The following is a 22,055-nucleotide window of genomic DNA, read 5'->3' on the forward strand; positions in this document are numbered from 1 at the left end:
CGCCCCGAGCGGCCCCGCCCGCCGCCACCGCCCAGCGGGCACCGGGCACCGGGCAGCGGCCCCACCTCCCGAGCACCGTGGGAGCACAGACACATCGCCGCCGTCCGGCCCCTGCCCAGGGCGGCTCAGCCCGGTGGGCACCGCCGCCGGGACGCGCTGCCTCCGCCCGAAGCCTTGCACTAAACGGAGGGGGCTGACCCTGRAGGAATTGTGGCTCTTTCTCACGCCTTTGAGGCATGGGAGGTCCCGCCAAGGGACTAGCTCCCTACCTCCAAGGCTTTCTGCTGGTTTTCTGTCCATGGAATCTTACAGACTCCAGCCTGAGAAACATGCAATAATTCAGCTGTGAAGGCATGGCCACGGCATGATCACAGAATGATAGAATCATTGGGTCCAAATCCTAGCCTTGCACAAGACACCCCAAGATTGACATMATGYRCCTGAGAGCATTGTCCAAACACTCCCTGAGTTCAGACAGGCTTGGTGCTGTGGCCACTTCCTTGGAGAGCCTGTTCCAGTGCCCAACCACCCTCTGGCTGAAAAACCTTTTCCTGGTATCTAAMCTAAACCTTCCCTGGCTCAGCTTCATGTGATGGTAGTGACAGTTCTGGGGCCCAGCTCCTGAGACACARTGGCTTGGGAAAACATTCAGCTTGCCCTAAATCAGCACTCAGCACATTGCCTGGAGGGCTCAAGGMAAGGTGAGAGGCATTTTCTCAGCAGCATGATTCAGGTAACATCGCTCAGGCTGTGGGATGATTTTGAGGGTCTGAAAGATYTTCCCATTGAGGACATTGTAGAACTAGAACAGATGGAAATTCATCTGGCTGGGAAAATTAATGGAGTGATTCCTTAGCATGTTGAAAACTGGATTCTACTGGATCACTATGAARTGTCATATATTGTATCAAAGCAAGTTCAGTGACTGAACCCAGGCAAAGCACATCTTGTTTAGAATCATTAAATATGCTCTAAAAGAGGCATTAAATCTACCAGACAAGATACAAAGGGAAATAGAGCAATAAGAAGAATCATGATGTGTAGCACAGCTAATTTTGCTTCATCTCTAACAGATCTACACTGCTTATTAAAAAAATACAAGTAGGATTATTTTTAAGCTGTTTGAACTATCCTGATTTGCAAGGATATGAAAGTTGTCYAAGTTCCAGTGTTTTCTTCAATTAATAAGAAGAGAGCATTATACTAGAACTGCTCTATCAATGCATCTCATAGATCTTAACTGAATAGTTTCAAGAAGAAAGCTATTGTTGTCTGTAGAATGGAGAGGAAAACCTGTATAGGAGCACAGCTGATGCCWGAGGTATTTAACTAGAGCTCAGACCAGCTCCTCTCTGATTAGAACCTCAGTTCAGTTTAAATGAATTGCCAGTGGGCTTGCTCAAGGGAAATATATCACAAAGGGTTCATGAGTTTAGAAATTTCTGACCAATGTATTATAATTTCATTCATACTCATTTATTTCTAAATATCTGTTCTTATTTTTTTTTTGCTTAAGATGCTTTCTAAGGCATATGAATATTTTTATATGCTGTAAGGAAAAAAAAAAAAAGCTGAAAATTGGGCCACCGTAACTTCCTGTAGCAGTGCTTGTGTGGCAGATAACTTGAGATTTTATCAATCTTGGCAATGTTTCCTGGCCCTTCTTTATCTAAGAATGAACTGTTCTTGGATGGCTCCTCTTGGATACTAGGCATAAATAAACCTTCTTTTGCCCTGTCTTAGTGTCTGGTTCAAGGTCAAATTCAGGGTTGGGGTTGTTTTGGAGTCTTGGGGTTTTTTCTTACTGTTCAACAAAATGTAAAATATCCCTCCAAGTTTCTGCACTTTTTTTCTACATCCATTCCTCTGCAATGTAATATCAACACAATGAAGCATAACAGTGTCATCTCTACACTGAGAAGAATTAACTGGGTAATACAGCTCCCAGTCTCAATAATTCTGAAGTTTCAGAGATTTCTCAGTAACCTAAATGGGGCCAAAATGCAGAGCTATTTTATTAACAAGTACAAATCTCAGTTATCAGATCAACGAAACAAGCAGTTTTTCAAGTTACACAGYAGGTGGAAGCAAAAGTCAGCGTATACCATGAAAGGAGAGATCAGAGTTCAAGCGCTGATCAATAAAACAAGGAGTTTCCCGAAGGAGACAGCAGGTGGAACCAAACACCCTCCCTTGCAAGAGCCAACGTGTTTAAACATCTCAGTATTCAATCCTTGTGTCTAACCCAAAAGGCAAAACTTTATCCATATCTCCAGTGACCCAGAGAGCTAAATTTTTTCCTAATTCTGAGAATTAGAAAGTAAATGAAAGGCACTTCTTTCAGTTTTCTATAACTTCATGTCCCAGTGCTAGGTTCAGTACAAGCTGCTCTCTTCCCCTGAAGCAGTGATATGAACCTCCTGCCAAACTATGATGCAAGATCAGGTCAACAGTTGGACTCGGTGATCTTAGAGGTCTTTTCCAACCTTAATGTTTCTATGATCAAGGCTGGTACACTGCATTTCTTCTCTAGGTGTACCCTGAGGTACTGACTTGTGTAGAGGGAATGATGACGCTTAGGAAGGGCATTGATTTGTGCTCTTGAAGGACCCAAAACATCACTTCTGCTTTTTCACACTTGATACCACGGAGCAGATGACAGCAGTGATACTCTGCCTGTATTCGGGGCTCCATTAGCTCCACTGTACCAAGTTGAACACCATACCAAGTAGATATATTTGTAGTGTACCATGCTTCCTTCATCTTAAGTTTTAATTCACTGTAACCTCCACTGAGAAGAAATCTGAATACAGAGCTCCGTGAYAAGACAGTTTGGTTTTTTAATGTTATATCAGTACATTGTGGTGGTGCTTCTGTAGTTTGTGCTGCCTGGAGGCAATATCTGAATGAGAAAAACCCAGAAATTTGGTAATTTCTTCCCTTTTCCCCTATTTTTARTTTGACAGCAACTCTAGAGTGCACTCAGATAATTCACTGCCCTGCCAGGAAAGTGAATATGTGTGCTGACACAGCTGGAGCGAAAGTAGGGAGACACAGACTGAGTCAGGTTGGAAAGGAGCAGTCGGTCATCTGGTCCAACTCCCCTGTTAAAGCAGGGTCACCCCAGAGCAAGTGGCACAGGATTGCATCCAAATGGTTCTTTAATCTCTCCAGGGAGGGCCACTCCACGAACTCTCAGGACAATCTGTTMTATTGTGCAATCACTGCACAGTAAAGAAGCCCTGCCTCATGTCCAGGTGGAACTGCCTGTGCATCAGTTTCTGCCCGTTGCCTCTTGCCTTACTGTTCGGCACCAGGGAGCGGAGCCTGGCTCCATCCATCCTCCACCCAGCGGGGCCCGGCTGGCCGCCACAGCCCAGCGCGGCAGCTCTGACACGGGTCTAACGCCACACCGCGGTTCTTTTTCCCGTAATTTCCGTGGAACCGTGTGCCATGGAGCCGCCTCAGCGGGCTGGCCTGACCCGACCTGGAGCCGCCTCGCCGGGGACCGGCGGCCGGGGAGCCGCTGCCACGGCCGGGCCCGCACCACCCCCTAGCGCCGGCGGCGAGAGCGGGGGCGCGGAGCTCGCCCAGCCCGCCCAGCCCGCCCAGCCCGGGGGCGGCTCCGCGCCCGCGCCTCGGCCCAACCGCGCCCCCTGGCCCGCCCTTCCTGCCGCCGCCACCGCCCCTCGGTCCGCCCCGCCGGGCCGGCTGCGCTCCGTGCCGCTGCTCCGCTCACAGCCCGCCGAGCCGCAGCACAGCCCGGCGCCATGGCCCGCGAGGAGGTGGCGGTGGCCGGCGAGGAGGCGGCGGCGGGCGAGGGCGGCGGGCTGCTGCTGGAGATCGTGGGCTCCCCGCTCAACCTGAGCCTGCTGGGCCTCTGCCTSTTCCTGCTCTACCAGATCCTGCGGGGCGAGCGGCCCGCGGCGCCCTCGGGAGAGGCGGACCCGCCGCCGCTGCCCAAGATGAAGCGCCGCGACTTCACGCTGGAGCAGCTGCGGCCCTTCGACGGCGTGAACGACCCGCGCATCCTCATGGCCGTCAACGGCAAAGTCTTCGACGTGACCCGCGCCAGGAAGTTCTACGGGCCCGGTGAGGGCCGGGGCGGGCGGGGGCGGCGGGACGGGCCCAGCCCAGGCACCCGCGCCTTGTGCCCGGCTGAGGGGAGCGAGGGGCGGCTCGGGGCCGGTGCTGGTCGGAGCGCCTTCCCTCGGCGGGGATCAGCGCTCCTCCCTGACCCTGACCCCACACCGGCCCTGCTCCCGATCCGCTTTTGGAAGGGCTCGGCTTGCTTGCGGCCTGGAAGGCTGCGTCCCGGTGAGGCGGCGGGCAGGGTGGCTGCTGCCGCCCGGGCTCCAGAGTCGGGCCCCGGTGTTGCAGAAACTCCGGCTTTGCCAGCTTACATTGCTTCATTGCTCTCTGTGCTTTCCCATGGCAGGCTACACGTCCTGTAAGGGGTTGGCTTTGTCGGCCTGGGGTGCCCTAGCTTGATGCCAGGCAGCAGAAGCGAAGTGTTCTCTCAGTGTTGACATTCCATTCCCAACTTTTAGTGGATATCACTCTATTGCATAATATTTATACTAAATACCTGGCAATTTAGATTAAACCAGCTTTCTGCCAGGAGCATAGTTCAAACGTGCAAAGATTGAATAACCTATGCTCCTAGAGCAGCGAGTGATGGGGTTGGTGGAGTATGTGCACCCAGATGGAAGAGTTTAATCACCTCCACGAGGGCATGGGGTTTTATTTTTATCAGAGGCTGCCTGTTAAAACGGCTCACTGAGGCTTGCAGATTTGTACCAGGATCTGTCTGGCATAACCACTCTTGAGCTGTCCAGACAGCYTGGTAGCTGCAGTAGTGAGCTGCCAGTGCTACTTAGAGACAAGGAGAACTSTGCAGGAGACACCATGTTTTTGGAAGCAAAAAGTTACTGCTTTTGGGTCAAACATAGATGAGACTGTCACTGAAATATGCSAAACTGTAACTCTGCATTGTGCAGCAGTCAAGATGATATATATAGCTGAGTTAAATGTGCAGTTTTGTATTTGTGTGAACTAAAACCCACTTGACATAAGGTCCAAGCTGTGGACRCTGCCTTCCTTGATGACAGTAAAAGCTGCCCATTGCATCCACTTTGGTGAATGGTTCACCAGAGTGTTCACTGGTGGATTTCAATTTTTATAGAAAAGTAAGACTCTTTTTATTAACTTCAGAAAAAAACACACTCTGGAAGATGGCATGTGCTCTGCAGTAACCAAACTTCACGTCTAATTTCTTTGAGCTCCCTTYAGAAGAACTTTAAGTGTCTAGTTGAACATGCAGTATCTTAATTTTTAGTTTGTCATGCAAGGCAGTTAATCATTAATGAAGTTTTGCAAGAGTTTGCCTTGATATCTATGATCTGCTGTGAGTTGCATGTTTTGATCATTTGAGTTCATCTTGTATTTTGAAAATTTGAATAGATGTTTCCTCYAACTTGATAATTTCTAGTTGTTCCACAATATTTTCTGTCAAGCCATTCTTTCATCTCCTTGATGTCAGGAGAATCTGTTAGAAAACTTTTCATTTTACCCCAGAYGTACAAATCTTTCCTCTGTTCCTTGTTCTAAAGATGTGCTTCCCAGTCTGTGTGCTTATCCTTACCCTGTTTATGTGTGCCATGCACCGTTGAGTGCTTCATTGTCCTGATGTTTCAGCAAACTCAGTATCTTTCTCCATGGCTCTGTTTCTTGTCCTCTYCCTCTGTTTTCCCTTATTACCAATTAGAATAAAACTTGAAAGCATTTCAGAAGCTTGAGGCACCTGATGCACAGGTCAGGGTAAAATCTTCCCATCTGTTTTAGTTTGGGGACTGATCCATGAAGATCACAAAGTATCCATTACCTCTGCAATAATGCTGCTTATGTTTTTATCTTAMAGAGGGTCCATATGGGATTTTTGCTGGAAGAGATGCGTCCCGAGGTCTTGCCACTTTCTGCCTGGATAAGGAGGCACTGAGGGATAAGTATGATGACCTCTCTGATCTCAACGCTACACAGCAAGAGACCTTGAGGGACTGGGAGTCACAATTCACTTGTAAGCAATTTTAAACCTATTTTAAACCTATTTACAAAGAAATTGTTAACTGGTAATAGGAGAAGCAGGAGTTAAAATGCTGTAACCAGCTGGAAGCATCATATATATGATGAAAATGGCATACACCATTAACTAGTATAGTAGAAATCAAATGTGTTTTCTTTTTATATCTAGTGTTGAAAGATTTACTATAACTAGCTACAATGGAGTTTTCCTCCACATGATGTCATTAGAAATCTCAATCCTGACCTGATGTGCCCCTACTATTTTGGCCCTCTTCCTGTTTTAATTAAGACTGTTAATCATGCCACACTTGAATGGCTGTTTTATTTTGCTAACAAGCTTGTCACAGAAACCAGAACTATGCTCCCAAATATCRGACTTGAACTGGTGTTAAAATCTACCTTTACAAGTGYTGAGCATCAGGACTGACTGCACTCTTTTTGTTATTGTGTTTCTATTAAATATGGCAATTAGTTGCTTTAAATTGTTATAACAACATAGCTAGTCTGAAATACCTGTAAACAGGCTTCTTTTGCTTTGTTGAAGTTGACAGATAGGCAACATAGTATAGCTCTCAGGCCTTACATGCATATGATCTTCACATTTTTACATGCTCAAAAGAAGATATAAAATAAATCAGAGGCTTAATCACATAATCCGATAACAGATCCATCTTCATCTTTGGAGGAACGATCTTCCTTCTGTCCTACTGAGTGTTTTCAATACACATTACAAAAAATAAAACCCCTTCAAAGTTGTGTGTATATGTGCACATAGGTATGTGCGTGTTTAATAGATGATGTAAATACTCTTAACAATGACATTGGTTGAAAAACCAGTTTTGACACTGGCAAGAGAAAGAATCTAATTCAGGATTCTGTTTCTTTGACTGKGTGAGTCCCTCAGTTTGTGTTCATTTATCTCTTGGTTTAGGCAATAGAATGAGAGTTGCAGTTACATAYGCTTCACACAATTCTTACTACAACATTAATAGTAGCTGAGGTAGTAGTTGAKTTTAGCTTTTCTCTTTTACCCTAGTGTTTGGATCAAGTTGCTCAGGGCTCTTTTATTACAATATAGTCATCCTCCTCATTCAGAAAACAGTCGGAGGAGTTTAAAAAGGTGTCTCTTCAGGGAAGAATAATTACTTCTTGTTTTTTGTTTCCCCAGTTAAGTATCATCATGTTGGTAAGCTGCTGAAGGAGGGGGAGGAGCCCACTGTGTACTCTGATGAAGATGAAAAAGATGCCAAGGATGCAAAGAAAGAGTAGATCATGCAGTGAGGAACAATCTATTTTTGAATCATAAAGGATCATTTGTAACATTCCACTTCTGTTTCACAAGGTGCAGCAGCAGCAACGCTGACAAGAGGTCCAGAGTTACAGTGAATTGTTTCTTTTTGAAGGTTTCCTTTTCAAATTCAGTGGGAAACTTCTGAAGGTCTATGATCTGTCTTCCTTTAAACCCACATAATAAGAAGTATGCATGACAAATGTCTGTGCAAAATTAAAATGCAATTTGGGCAATAAAGGACTGKTTTTCTGCTATCACCATTTACTGCAGAGTAGATAGAAATTAAGTTTTTCATTACCAACCTAGCACTGTGGGCACAAGCACATAACTTCACATATGCAACACAAACACCACTAAAYCTTCTAAAGTGTTAGCTTCTGCAGGATCTGGCCCCAAGGTTGTAATTCCTTTAGAAAAGGGACTATATTTTGTTTGTCCACAAAGCATCATACTCATTTGCTGTGCAATGTAATTCAATATTATGTAAGATAATTTGGCATTCAAGGAGTTGCATTAGCGACTTACAGATGAAACACTAACTGCTTTTAAAAAATAAGAATTTTTGAGAGGTTAAATCACTTTTAGATACTTAATAAGGCCTGATGAATACTTGATGTATTCAACATGCATAATTCTGTATGGACTAATATTATTTGTTCACTTTTAAAGCACATCTATAGTGTTACAAAAGTTTAGATAGCGAGTGGAACCAGGCATCCCTAAAGGTACAYCATGGAGTGTGACTTGACTGTTGTTCATTCAATTTTGTTGTTAGTAAAAAACTCTTCTGTGAATTTTAATGGAATTACATTAAACATGGAAGATCAGCTGCTCTTGATTCCTAGGCATAAAAAAAAAGAAAGTTGCTGGTATGGCATGATTAGCAAGTGCTCTTGTACATGCACCTTTAGCTAGCAGAAATAYGTTACTGGTCAACGTAACTTGCACAAGTTTCCTGTACAAAATAAAACAGCATAAGCTATTTCTGTGTTGAGGCCTTTGTTGGTTTGGAATGTTGCCATTAAAAGAAATGGCACAATCTCATGCATAACTAGCAATGTTATACCTGTGGACCTGACCTTTGAGTTGCTTTTTACTTATTTGCTCTCTTGGCTCACCTCTGTGCTTAATTACTAAGTTTTTTCTAAGTGACCTGCCTCCTACCAGACAGGGCTGGGTAAATGGTTATGACCAAGGAAAAATGTAAATGTTCATCATCCAAAATACTTACATAAAACTGWCTTATAAATTCCAAGATAACTAAGGATTTGCTGATCACTTGTAAACTTGTTTCTTGTCCAGTTGATTCTGCTAGTGCAGAATATCCAGGGTGCCTGTCTGGTGTAATTCCTTCTATTTCATKTCTCTGGCTCAGCTGTCTGGTTGTTTCAATTTGGCAACACGATCAAAATGATGAACTGAGTCCTGAGTGGGAAGGTGTAAAYTAGGCAAAAGTGTTCGGAAGTAGAGGGTGTTGCACAACAGCAGCTTTCATAAACAAGTTGACACAACATGTTAAAGTGCCTGAGAGCATTTGTGGTGAGAACAACTGACTCTCCCACAGTCCCAACACTGTCCTAGCATTTTCTTTAGGTTGCACTGGGCCTTCTGATGAAGAGTATGGTTGTTTGAGCCAGARAGCTTGTGTAAAGTGGTACTGTATGAACTACCTAAGGAGGGTCTAGACACATGTAGACCTTGTCATGACCTTTGTGTTGCTATTTTATTTTTAGAGACATTTATACTCTTTGCAAACTACTACTAATGGTTTACCTCAAATTGGAAATGTGCTTTTATTTGTTTAAGGCAGAAAATAAAATACTCTTGAATAATGGTGGTGTTTGTTTTTTTATTTACTGCAACCAAATGTTACATTTAATCCTCCCCTAATGTTTTGAGTTTTATATTGTCTTTCTCAATGTCTCACATTATCCAATGCATAGATTGAGAAAAATATGTTCTAATGGAATGTTTGTCAATGCAGTTCTCTAGTATAACTTTAGTGGAATATTAAATAGAGAACAYGCCCTGTTGCAAATACAGAATTAGGCAGAAAAAAAAGAAAAAAACCCAAGTAATTGTTTATTCTGATTAAAAGCTGGAGCTTTGGAAGGCTAATCTACCCTTCAGTACCCAACCACCTGACTTTTAAGTTACTCCRTAACATCTCCCAAGGAACAGAACAYTATTTWAAGTATTAATCTGTATATTAGAACACTATGCATCACAAAGAAAAATTGTAACAAAAACCATGCAGAAARCAGGCAGTAACACAAGACAAACCTCATTGKTAATACKTCTTGGGGAGGAAGTATGACACTTTGGTAAGATTGTTACCCTTTCAGAGAAAATTTGTGACAGGRGAAGAAGTGAGTCACAAAAGCWGCTTATAAAGCAGCAGGCATGGATTTTACTTCCTTTCAAAGTGCTGAAGAAAATGGATGGGTTTTAGCTTCTTTTKTACTCTTCGTTCATTACAACTTGAACCCTTCCTTCAACAGTGACTGGCAGCGATGACTGTGCAAAAAGAACCGTGCCAGCAGCTCCTCAGGCTGTACATTAACCAGGTAGGGCATGATGACCAATTAAATGCAGAGACTGTCACCAGTCTCCCTCATCTGATGTGTCCAACACSTGTCACAAGGTACACTGATAGAGATATAYTCTARGACAAATCAAAACAATTGGGTTGCATCTCATTTYCAACCACGTCWKTCATACTGTCAACTGCTTTGTAAAATTCAGCTATTCTTTCATCTGGACCTCACCTGCCCTTTATTATCTCTTACTTCCTGCTGTTTCAGTTAAACAAAAAAAAGTTCAGTAATKAATGCTTCTGTGGAGTTACATAAGGGGTTTTACAAAAGGTGAGGCATTTCTATGCATTGCCTGGAATCCCTGGATTAAAATGAAAGGGCATTATATCATAACTGCTGTATTGTATTTCAAGCAGATGGACTGATTTAATAATGGGCATTGTGTATTCCTGCTTCAAAACCAGCCTGTAGGATTTGGACTTCAGCATTCAGCACAAGGTACAACCCACAGGTYACATATTTTCAGCAACAAAGCCTTGTTCAGCCAACTTCTGCTCCTACCAGCTCTATGACGAGACGTTCACTATTTCTGCACAGAAAGTTAGATTTGATGGCAAGATCTGCAGTCCTGGGGCCCAACTGCATACATGTCAGAGTAAACAGTGTTTCCATAAAAAACACTCAGCCTCTTGAAACACCAGCTGGGCACAAARGCACATAGCAGGTTCAAACTGAAAGGTGTGAAATTATGCCAGCAATRTTCTACATTTCCATTGCTGAACTACATCAATGCTGCTTTAAATGCATCTTTTCACCTAATAAATGTACTAATTGCTAAAACATTCTGTAACCTTCATTCTTGGGATGTGACATTTATAACTACTACAATCCAATCTACAAAGCCATGCATTTTAAGTTTTAAAGGAAGCTCTTACATGTATCTTTAAAGCTCAGCCTTCAGGATCATAAAATTATACTGAGCAGCCCAGTGTATGGAAGGATGGGACTCAAATGTGCTGACAGGAAAAAGRAATTCGTGAGTGTGGTAAGGTGCTGGCAAAAAAGAAACTGTGGATGCCCCATCCCTGGAAGTGTTCAAGACCTGGCTGGACAGTGCTTGGAGTAGGTGGAAGGTGCCCCTACCCTTGGCATAGGGGTGGGAACAAGACAGTCTTGAAGGTTCCAATCCATTCTATCATTTCATGAAAAGTAAAGCATTAATATTGAAACACCTGAAATCAGGTTCTAAATAATGTCAAACAGGAAACACAAAAGTTCTCTCTCGGTATGAAGATTACAATGATGTCTCACATTTTAAAGTGCATGCATATTTTATTTACTACCAATGTTTTACATGGAATGAGGACTTGGAGATAAAGCAAACCCTCTATCAATTTCAATCAATATAGGTGAACGCACGAAGCAATTACAGAAATKGAGTATTTATTTGTTATTGGTCATTGTGACAGCATGTGGATAAAACACTGGAAATTTACACCAGAGAAGGAAATCTTCAATTCCTTCTCCCCCAGATTAACAAAAAGAAATACTTCCTCACCTGTCATCGAAAGGCCTGTCTCATGGGAARGGGCTACTCATGGACACAGAACTGTCTATAGATTGACAGAGGGGGAAGTTTTGTCATCTTTAATCTGCAAATATTGCATAGAGAAAAAAAACACCCTTGGTATGTCACATCAGTGCAACTGAAAACATTTTACACAGTCAACAAATACAATAGTTGGTCTTCATTTTAACTGTATAAAATACTAAAAAGGAGACTTAAGAGGGGCATAAATGTTCTCCAAAATAGTCAGAAAATATTTCTGTCAAGAAAATAAGATCTTTTTAGATAAAAGCAATAGATTAACAGTACTTTGAGTAGCAACCATTTGTCATTCATGACCCTGAAAAGGCACTCAATGTCTGAAGGTATGAACAGAAAGACTGATAAAACCTGGCTTAGAAGCCTGTAGGAATCATCAGTATTGAAGACTGGGGAAAAACCTATCTACCACAAACAATTACAGTTATTCTTTTTTATTASTATTTATTAGAGCAGAAGTTACAAACATGGGTAAGATCTTATGTAATGAAGGCAACATTTTCACATTAACTTAGTCAACCAACATGTAATAAATAAAGCATAATAAAATGAAAGCTGCAGTAATCAGTGTATTGAACTTTGAATGGTCCTCTAAATCTTCCTAAAGGACTTTGTCCAAAAGCAATTGTGGCTGTCTTCTAGATATAGCCAGCTGAATAAATATGGATATAACTGAAGCTCCTAGACTGCGTTTTCACGTTTTTATCTACATGCAGCACAACTCTGACAACATTTCACAATTCCTCTGGAAAGCACTTGTAAGCAAACTCATACTAAATAGCTATCTCACGATATGTGCCTTTGAAATCTTGTGAACAAACTGTCAACCTGCATTTACATGGGGACTGGCAGCAGGCTGACAAGCACTGCCCTTTCATTATTTAACACCCAGAGCTTTGCTTAGACAACCATTCAGATTCCTRGAAGCACTACATTGAGCATAAGTTCAGTGAAATCCTTCCTCCCAAAGACCAGCAAGTTTTCAGAAACACCTCTAGAATTGTAAATAAAAAACAGGCGGTTTTTTTAGTGTGCGTTTTATAGAAGATGAGATTTTTTTTTCACATTTGGAAATCTGTTACTTCTCAAAACTGAGTATAAATGTCCCTCCCACCTTCCAGTYCCATCATAACAATCTGATTGAGGAGGCACTTCACATGCTTGCTCCAGGATTGACAGTTACATTTTTTCCAATGACTTATTATTACTAAACACTGTAATTTATGCAATTCCCTGTAATGCTCCAAGATCTCAATCTGTGTCTTTTCAAATTCTTAGCCACTAGTCCATGAAAGCTGATCTGGCTCTGGGGAAAGTTTTGGTCCTCTGTTATCCAAAAGGCAAACACAGATTCTGCTTTTGTGGCGCACTACACCAGTTAGAAATTCTAACCAAAGGAATCACCTAAGCAAAAAAAAMCMAAAAWACTAACCCAGTATTTCATATACCTTTTAATGATCAAAGGGCTTTCTTCTCCCACTTCTGTGTAAAAACTTCAGAGCTATTATACAGTAGTTGTTCAGCATCCTCTTCTGGGCTCTGCTCCACAGAAAGTATCTGAGCAGGGATTTGTCTGAATTATCTCAAGAGGAAATAGAGGGCATCCTCTGACATCTGCATCCATCTCTCTTCTCAACATTAATTTCCTCTCATCTCCTGTAGATAAGGAAAAGTTACTCWAAATGAGTTTGTCAGGCAGGGAGGGAAAGGGAGGTGGCTGTGAGGTATCCACCAACCAACTGAAAGCMCAGTAAATTGTAAAAGGGCTTTAACAACAGCCAGTGGCAATCCTGTAAGACGATCGGRTTGATTTTACCCATGTAAAAATTCACTAACCTGAGACAGACCTTCCCACACAGCTGTGCCACACATTGAATTGTCTATCAATGCTTTAGCTGTTAGCATGCATGTTATTAACAAAATAGCCACCCGTCTGCTAATGCCCAGGACAGATACTGTGCTACCCAACTAAGTAGACAAGTATTACTCTTGAACTGCAGCTGTGTGTTTCAGAGGTAAACTGAACAAACCTCAAATTGCAGAGAAGTTGCACTGTTTTTTTTATGCCGTGCTTATACTTCTTAAAACCATTCACCACTGTAAAAACTGTGGCAACTTCACCTGCCACAGACCTATCAAATTCAATCCCCTKAGCTGTGGCATCCCTCTTTCTCACCTCTGCTCTGAAGGGTCTCCTGAAGAGGTGAGCCATCATGTGGGGTAACATCTGGTGCTGCCATAGAGGTGTGAAGGGTCTTGAATTTCACTTTTTTGTGCAACATTTTCTTACATTTTCTCTGTATCTTTCTGAGAGACTCCAGCTGCATGCAACTGTCCGTCTCTGAAAAGCCGCATTCATCAGACAAAAGATCAGAAGAAAGCTTTTTTCGCTTTTTCTTCACTTTATGAGCATTTCTCTCCTTTTCCCTGGATTGTCTTTCAGTTTTCTGTCCTTCATATCTTAATTTACTACTAGACCTCTTGCATGACTTTTTAAGCTTACATTTGTACTGCCCTGCCAAGTCCTCATGGACAGAGCTAGAACAGGAGTTACATTTGCTGACTTCCTTCTCTTGACCTTCCAGAGCTGCATTTTTATGGTAAAACAGTAAACTTCTTTCCCTGGCTSTTGCAGGCAAGCACCCTTTATTACAACTGCTGTGAATGTCTTCATACTTTCTTTCTGCTCTCTTCACTGAGCTGCCACATGTCTCTCTAAAGTACTCAGAATCACTGATCTCTTCCAACAAATCCTTTAATCTGTGAGCAGATCTAGATGTTCCATATGGTACAGTGCCTTCATCTCTACCATCTTCTCGTTTGAATTCCTTATCATGAGTAACAGCAGTGCACTCCAAAGAATGATTCAGTCCAGCATGTGGTAAGTTATCAACAGTGAGTGAGTCATTCCTCTGCACTTGCAGCTTTTTTGCAAGCTTGCCCCCATGGACCTTGCTTTCTAACACTTTGTCTGTTGACTGAAGTTCCCCAAGAGTGATCACCAGTCTATAATTACCATCACTACTACAATTTCTGTTGTGGAGGTTTTGTATAGAACTCACTTCTCTCAAGTGCTGACCATGTTTGTTACTCAAGCTGACGTCAAACCCACGACCATCCTCAGACACCACTCGCTTCCACCAGGACTTGTTCACAGTGGCTTTTGGCTCTAAGCAAACACGTGCATAGTGTGGTGTCTGATAGTAGTTTAGTAAATAATGGATGAATTCATCAGTCTCATAAACCTTTTGCTTTTTACAATCATCTTCCTCAGGCACTGTCTGTGTGTGATCTCCATCCAGCGCAGGGTGGTGCCTTCCATGGAGAGCTTCAATGACCCTGCCATCCTGGGTGACCGTGATCAGCAAAGGCCCGCAGCCAGAGGAGCTGCTCACATCTCTGCCAGCCAGTCCATCACAGCTCGGGGCTGGACAGGGATCATTCACAACTGTCCTGACTATATGACAAGTGGATGCACAGAAATGACTCACATCTCCTGCCTCACTACATAAATCACTAAATTTTTGGGTTAACTTTGGGCACTTAAATTCCTCCTTATGTTTCAACTCTTTGTGCGTACAATAAAGGGAATTAATCAGCTCCTGCTGTAAGTCTTTAAATGCTGTTTCAGAAAATGAATCGTCCTTCCTTACGCCCAGTGAAAGATCCACTTTTTGATTTGCCAACTGCAAAACCAAGAAAATAGAAATGTATTTAACACATCACCTTCATCATTAAGGAGGCCAATGTCAGATGTTTTGGGGCCCTAAAACTCATGCAGAATGGCAAGGGTACCCTCTGACTTCAATTCATAGTAAATTGCAGTAAATTTACTTCACAGACAGTAAATTTTCTTTAGAAATCTTTTACATTAAGGATTGGGGGAAATACACACTTGTTAAAAGCTGCAAACAAATTTTTCTCCACAAATAGTGAAGATAAAGCCATATTAGAAATTAAAACCCCTGTTTTCATTTGAAACTCTTTTTCTAGCCCAATGCACTAAACTAAACTAGCAAACATTAATCTGTCTGCAAAACACTCAAATTTTTATCACTTCTCTGCTGACTTTCTCAAGATTTTTTTGAATCAAACTGAAGTCTGATGATGAGTGCTTGCCAAGAAAAAGGAAGAGGCTATTAGAAATGCAACTGGCATAATCTGTGCCAATTTAATTCAGTCACYTGTAGACCTGAGACTGAAACCAGCAGAGACCATAATTTATGTCCCTATCCTAAAACTCCTTGATGCAACACTGGATTAAATCTAATAGAGCTGATATAGCCTTTCTAACGCTATTTTTTTGCTCAGTAAAGCACCAAAGGCAAAGTTTCTGGGTGAAAATGCACTACGTTTGCTCTCAGGGCAATACTGAGAGCAGATTGTCACAAGACATGGATCTCAGGCCTTCTCAGTGTTCAGGCAGCCCCAAAGCAGTCTTCTGAATAGCATCAAGATATCAAATGTCTAGTGAATTATTCAAGCTCTAATAAATACCCTTCAAAATTTAAAATATGTTTTAAAATAGTCTTACTTTCACACGATTTAACAGCACTGTAAGCAGTCTGACAGACTCCACTCTTCTCTGAGCTAGCAGGGATTTCCTTTCTTCCCATTCAGGCATATTCTCTGGCCACTGCTGTTCTTCAGCTGGTACCTTCTGCTGCTTTGGGGGATGTTTCTCATCTCCATCTATCTGCCTCTCTTCTCTCCTCTCGAGCTTAGCTTTCCTTTTCCTCTCTTGAACTTCTTTTCATCACCACGTCTTTTTCTAGGTAATTATCAATATGGGACAATTTAGATGACACTTGTTTTACATTTTGCATRCTGGGGAATTGGATGTAAGTCTTAGAAGTGCTAATAATAAGCAACCAGTTACCGAGAATCACACGTGGCTGACAAGGATTTCTATTTGCTTAAATAACATGTTTAAAAAAACATGGCACATAAATTACACACACACAAGGGGTCTCCACAGTTAGGAAGTTCTTTGTCTCTTCAAATGGTTTGTTTTCTTGGGTTTTCTTTCTAAGCACTGCCAAGACAACAGCATCACRTGATTGTTTGTCTCCAAGGACACAACTAATCATTTGGATCTAATTCTTAAATTGACAAATCTCCCCTACAGATTAGCATGAGGGTCCCATTTAAGAGGTATTACAAGAGTAATTCAGGGGTTATCACTGAGCAGGGCTTACTCTGAGCCAGGGCTCCTGCTCCTCACCCACCCCAGTGACAGGCTGGGGGTGCACAAGGAGTTGGGAGGGGACAGAGCCAGGACAGCTGATCCCAACTGACCCCAGGGATATCCCAGACCATATGGCCTCATGCTCAGCAATAAATCTGGGAGAGAAGGAGGAAGGGGAGGCATTTGGAGTGATGGTTTTTGTCTTCCCAAGTCAACAYTACTTGTGATGGAGCCCTGCTGAACACTTKYCTGKCCTGGGGAAGTGAGGAATTAATTCYGTGTTTTGCTTTCCTTGTGCRTGTGGCCTTTGCTTTACCTATGAAACTGTCTTGATCTCAACCCTTGAGTTTTCTCACTTTTACCTTTTTGATTCTACTCCTCATCCCACTGGGGAGAGGGAGAGGGAGTGAGCAGCTGTTGTAGGACTTAATTACCAGCTGAGGTTAAACCACAACAGGCTGTCACTACTTACTGGAAACTTTGCCCTGCAGAAAGTAGATCTACCAAATAATCAACATGACACATCACAAAAACCTCCAGAAAATTCAASGAACAGTGTTCACACAAACAAGTGTTTAAAAATAGTTACCAAAGAAGTAATTGAATAAGGACAAATTATCATTGGAAGCATAGCAGTACTTTTAGAGACATAGCATTAGAGTCACTATGCTCTGCATTCCAAGTGTTGGGGTTTTTTAAGGTGTATAACATGATTGATTACCAGTGACAGTAAAGGATGCCATCCAAACACATTATCTAAGGAATTAAAACTTCAATATACTACTATTACTCATATGGAAATTTAAGAACATTGCACTGAAGGTATCAGCAATAATACCAGAATGGATAAAGATAGAAAAGTATTCATTTTACAGCTTTGGATTTTTCAGTCAATTGGGAGGCATCTAGAAATGTACATCACAATAATTTTATTTCAGGGCATAAGTTCATTAATTTAAGATGTTGCAGCATAGAGCAATATAAAAAGCCCAGACACAGAACCTTAAGGAAYCAAGCCTCAGAGCAACAGCTCCCTGATTTCACCCTAGGCCCACAGAATCATAGTATAATCCCATCTGAAATGGACCTCAGGATATCTCCAGTCCAGCCTTTCTCATAATCCAGACCTCTCCATCTGATGCCTTACACACAGAATTATCACCCTGGTTTTCTTTCCAACATATAAATTAACAACTACACAGTATGATTTCAAGTCCTCCAACTCCTGTTTCCTCAAAGCCTGGGTTTTTACATGGCCACTCTTCCTGTATTTTACTTAGTATGAGGAAGTATAACAAGAAAATGGGACATTGTCTAAAAATATGCTCTCACCTTTCAACCCCCTCTCTTTTTTCCCCKTTTTTCGAACGTGCTCCTGTTCTTGCAGCTTTAGTCTTTCCAGGCTTCTCTGTCTTATGGCTCCTTCACTAAAAATGTCTGGTTGTGTCAAAAGCCACCTGTCACAGAAGAAGCAGAATCAGACTTAGCAGCCCAGTTTGCTGTGTATTTATACAAACACAGACAACCTGCTGAGCAAATGAGAGACCCCAGGTGACTACCAAACCACCACTACACTYGTGAGAATGCTTCTCTCTACCCTGACAAACCAGAACTTCTTAAGTTCATACTGGGTTGTCAATCAAGCTCAAATAGCCCGCTCTCCTCCTGCTGTGACATCAGGGGCTCACAATCTGACAGCATACCTTTGGCCAAACCCATTCCTGGTAGGCTCTTCTGGGGACTCAGTTCAGCATGTTCAGCACAGCATTCTTGGTTGCAGAAGTCATGCAATTCTGCCAAAACTAGAGTTCACTGACTCTTAGAGCAACATCTTTTGGATCAAATGCTTGTCTGCTTGCTTAAAAATTCATGGATTCTGTTGATGTGTGCTGCATTTCATCAGCTTCAAATGCCCAGATGTGAGAACATTAAAAGCAGACACTCAAGCAAATTGCATTGAGGTCTATCTACACTGAAAAAATAAGTAATAGGAAGTGTTATTTCCAGCACAGAGGTGTATTTCAGAGTCACAGTTTAGAAATTACCAGCTGGGAGAAAAAAATGAAACAGGATACACCCTAGTAAGTGCTTATAGAGGTAAACTAATAGGCTGCTGAAATTAAGCTTGCAGGTTGAACATTTTCTTTTATAATGCCACACTAAGCATAATACTTCAATGGATTCATCTCCCAACATATTTAAACAAAAAGGTACAGACAAGGGAATAGGTACCATTTTCTAGCCAAGAATCACCAGGTAGCTGCTACATCTACTTCTTATTTAACAATAAGAAACCAAGTATCTTTCAGAATCTGGTCAGTGAGATCATCTCCCAGTTTCCGTGCAAACTACACAGAAATATCAACAACCTTTAGCTTACCCAGACCAATTTTTCAGGAAATCAAAACAGTATAATGCTGGGTTTTGATTAAAGGACTTAAGTTCAGATACTTGAACTGCACATATCAGTATGCGTACATCTAGTACAAACAGGATAATCACACAGAGGTTTTTTGCCCCTCATATACTTAATTGTCCAAAACGTTTAAAGAGGCTTCCACTGGTTAGAAAGGACTTTTCAGGCCTAAATTCAAGGAAAAAGGAGAAGTTGGCAAACCACCATCTGTACCAGTTTCTTCCATAAAATCTCAGCACTTAGTTACAAGTAAAGCTTAGTGTATTTTAATGCTGTCCATATGCTGTATTTTTCTTTATGTTATAGCCACCATTTTAATATAAATACAGACTAAACCAAATGAAGGTGGGGAAAGACACCTATACAGAGAGAACTGCAATAGTGCCACATTAAAAGCTTCCACCAAAGAATCATGGAAAAGTTTGTAAGATGGTTCTCATAGGCTATAAACTATACTGCTAGTATTTGAAAAATGCCTATTTGCTTTCTRTACAGGAATGTACAAGAGAAGACAAGCACAGGAACCGTTTGGTAAAAAAGGATGACTACACTTTATTGAGAATGACTAAGAAAAAAAACCCACATATGTACTGGAGGAAAAGCTACTACAATTAACATTAAAATRCAAGAGCCAGGAATCTCTGGAAGCAGCAGCAGCACTGAATTGCTCCTCTTAGGGAACTGCTGCCAAATGCACTCAGAATTAACTGCAACTTTGTCAGGCWAGGCTGAATCTCTCAGGATTAATCTCTGCACACAGCTGTGTATGTATATAGACACACCTTCAGGGTCTCATATAAGCAAAACAGATATACAAAGTGCTTTCTACAAAACTGAAGCAGTGAGTAATCTCTAGAGTCCTTTCTGCCCACAGTGCATTAAGATAAAGAGCTTTCTAAATCTTTCAATAAAGTTAGTGCCAACTACACTTCTTGCACCACACCAAGAYTTGTGGTGCAGCAGCTTAAAACATCCAGGACACTGCTGTTGCAACCTGTAGAGATATGAAAGCCAAGCCTGATGTACCCAAAGAAGACCACCTGATGTACCCAAAATATTGTTCTGTTTTGCAAGTACATCTTGTATTAAACCAACACATATATTATCCTGCCCTTGCAAATCTTCTTACATCCTTACACCATCATGGCTACAACATGTTCCTRCTACTGTAATAAATCACCTAAAAGCCCTAAACTCTCTTCATAGAGCTGAGGAAGCTATTGTGGTTTGACAGTGCACACCATTATTCTTGCTCTTCCCCACTTGTCTTCATAGCCAGGAGCTCTTCAAGCATCAGAAATTCATTTCTCACCACTTAGCTGCATACAAAGCACAGAATTATTTACTGGCTGATCCACTGAATTGCTGCTCAGCAGCATGGCCTTTTGGAATCAACCCTGACATATCAATAAGCCACTATCTTAACTTTTAGATTTTAATTGTTGCAACTGATAAATCACAAGGAATTTGACATTCAACCTCTTCACCAATTACTATATCCTTTTAGCCACAGTAATACAAATTGGAACACACCTACCCTTGCACTAGGGTTTACTGCATAACTGTACGCTGAACTCTCCTTATCTTACAACATCCTAAAATGTGTCACCTAAGTTCATACTTTAAAACAAAACTACACTTTAGRGAAACATTAACAGCCTGGCAATATCCAACCTGCAACACTCACATAGTCCATATGAGCAACATGCAAGTAGTAGGAATAAATGTTCCAAAGATGTCCCTCACATTTGCTCACTGTACTGCTAACTCCAACAGCTCTTATCATCCCCAGTTTCTCAGCTGGGTCACCCATGCCAGGCCCTGGGCCCTCACAACAGTTTCAGAGACCATACTACCACCCAGCTCAGGAAAGAGGGTTATCTTGAAGAAAAAAAAAATTGTATTTCATCAGGTCACTTTTCAGACATTTGGTTTCCCTGCTCTCATGCACAGCGAGGGTTCTGAGCAGCGCTGAAGGCAAGCTCGAGGYAGAGGAAATACCTTAATTCTACAGAGGTTGGTGTGCAGGAGCACTACAAGCTAATGCAATGTGGCAAGTGTATGTATTGATCCACAGTAGAAGAAAGTTTATCACGCAGGGGAAAAAAGCTGGGTTTGTTTAGCCTAGAGAAAAGAAGGCTCAGGGGAGACTTTATGGCTTTCTACAATCACCTGAAAGGAGGTGGGATCSAGGTGGTGGTCAGTCCCTCTGTCAMGTAACATGAAAGGAAATGGCCTCAAATTGCATCAGAGGAGSTTTAGATTGGATATTAGGAAAAACTTCTCCACTGAAAAGCTGATCAGGCATTGGAAGAGGCTGGAATCACCATCCCTGGACGCCTTCAAAAGGTTTGTGGATGTGGCACTTGAGGACATGGTTTAGCAGTAATGGTACTGGTTAGACTCCGTAATCTTAGAGGTCTTTTCCAACCCTAGTGATTCTATGACAAGCATTTACCAGAAAAAAAAGTCACTTGGAAAAGTTTAAAGAAGAGCTTTAAACTGATTTTTAATATATGAGATTAGTTTATCCAGCTTGCCCTGTGAAAAATATACTGAAAAGGAGCGATGATCRGAAATGCCGCTGCTTTCACGAATATTGCAAGAAAAGGGGCGTTCTAAAGCGGACGCTCCCAGCACCGCTGTGCTCCACACTGCCGGTGTGAGGTGGGGACRGAGCGAATCGCCAGCCCCAGCCCAAGGGACGGAGCCGCCCAAGGCCGCGGTGCCCCGAGCTCCGGCAGCGCAGCGAGCCGGGTCCCGGCAGCGCCGGCCGAGGGCAGCCCGGCAGGCAGGGCCCAGCCCCCGGCAGCTTCCGAGGGAGCTGTGACACCACAACCGGGGGGCACCGCTCCCCCGCCCCGGCTGCGAGCCCCGGGCCGGCGCGGGCCCAGCTGGAGCTGCCCGAGCTCCGCGGCGGCAGAGCCGGGCCGGGC

General features: G+C 42.5%; 2 protein-coding genes across 4 annotated transcripts in view; one reads left to right on the plus strand and one right to left on the minus strand.

Moving 5' to 3' along the window:
• The first annotated feature begins 3,683 nt into the window (after window positions 1-3,683).
• On the plus strand, window positions 3,684-9,204 carry PGRMC1 (progesterone receptor membrane component 1). The gene is made up of 3 exons (XM_057365617.1): window positions 3,684-4,092; window positions 5,921-6,076; window positions 7,250-9,204. Exons 1-3 carry the CDS (start codon window positions 3,771-3,773, stop codon window positions 7,348-7,350), a joined length of 579 nt encoding a protein of 192 aa, XP_057221600.1. The 5' UTR covers window positions 3,684-3,770; the 3' UTR covers window positions 7,351-9,204.
• The window catches only part of LOC130573286 (A-kinase anchor protein 17B-like), a 14,033-nt gene continuing 430 nt past the window's right edge, over window positions 8,453-22,055 (minus strand). Inside the window, exons 2-7 of one of the 3 annotated variants that reach the window (XR_008965309.1) lie at window positions 18,407-18,675; window positions 18,036-18,160; window positions 16,050-16,286; window positions 13,692-15,201; window positions 12,964-13,171; window positions 8,453-11,561 (exon numbers count right to left, since the gene is read on the minus strand). Coding sequence is in view for 1 of the 3 variants with exons in the window: in XM_057365616.1 (XP_057221599.1) it covers window positions 13,035-13,171; window positions 13,692-15,201; window positions 16,050-16,139 (1,737 nt within the window). In the remaining 2 variants the exon portion in view is untranslated. Of the gene's footprint in view, window positions 11,562-12,942; window positions 13,172-13,691; window positions 15,202-16,049; window positions 16,287-18,035; window positions 18,161-18,406; window positions 18,676-22,055 lie in introns of those variants that run through there. The other 2 variants (XR_008965310.1, XM_057365616.1) reach the window with 2 other exon arrangements.

This window comes from Malurus melanocephalus, unplaced genomic scaffold, assembly GCF_030028575.1.
Source record: "Malurus melanocephalus ecotype Western Australia unplaced genomic scaffold, MMel_1.1 scaffold_56, whole genome shotgun sequence".
Classification (NCBI taxonomy): Eukaryota; Metazoa; Chordata; class Aves; order Passeriformes; family Maluridae; genus Malurus; species Malurus melanocephalus.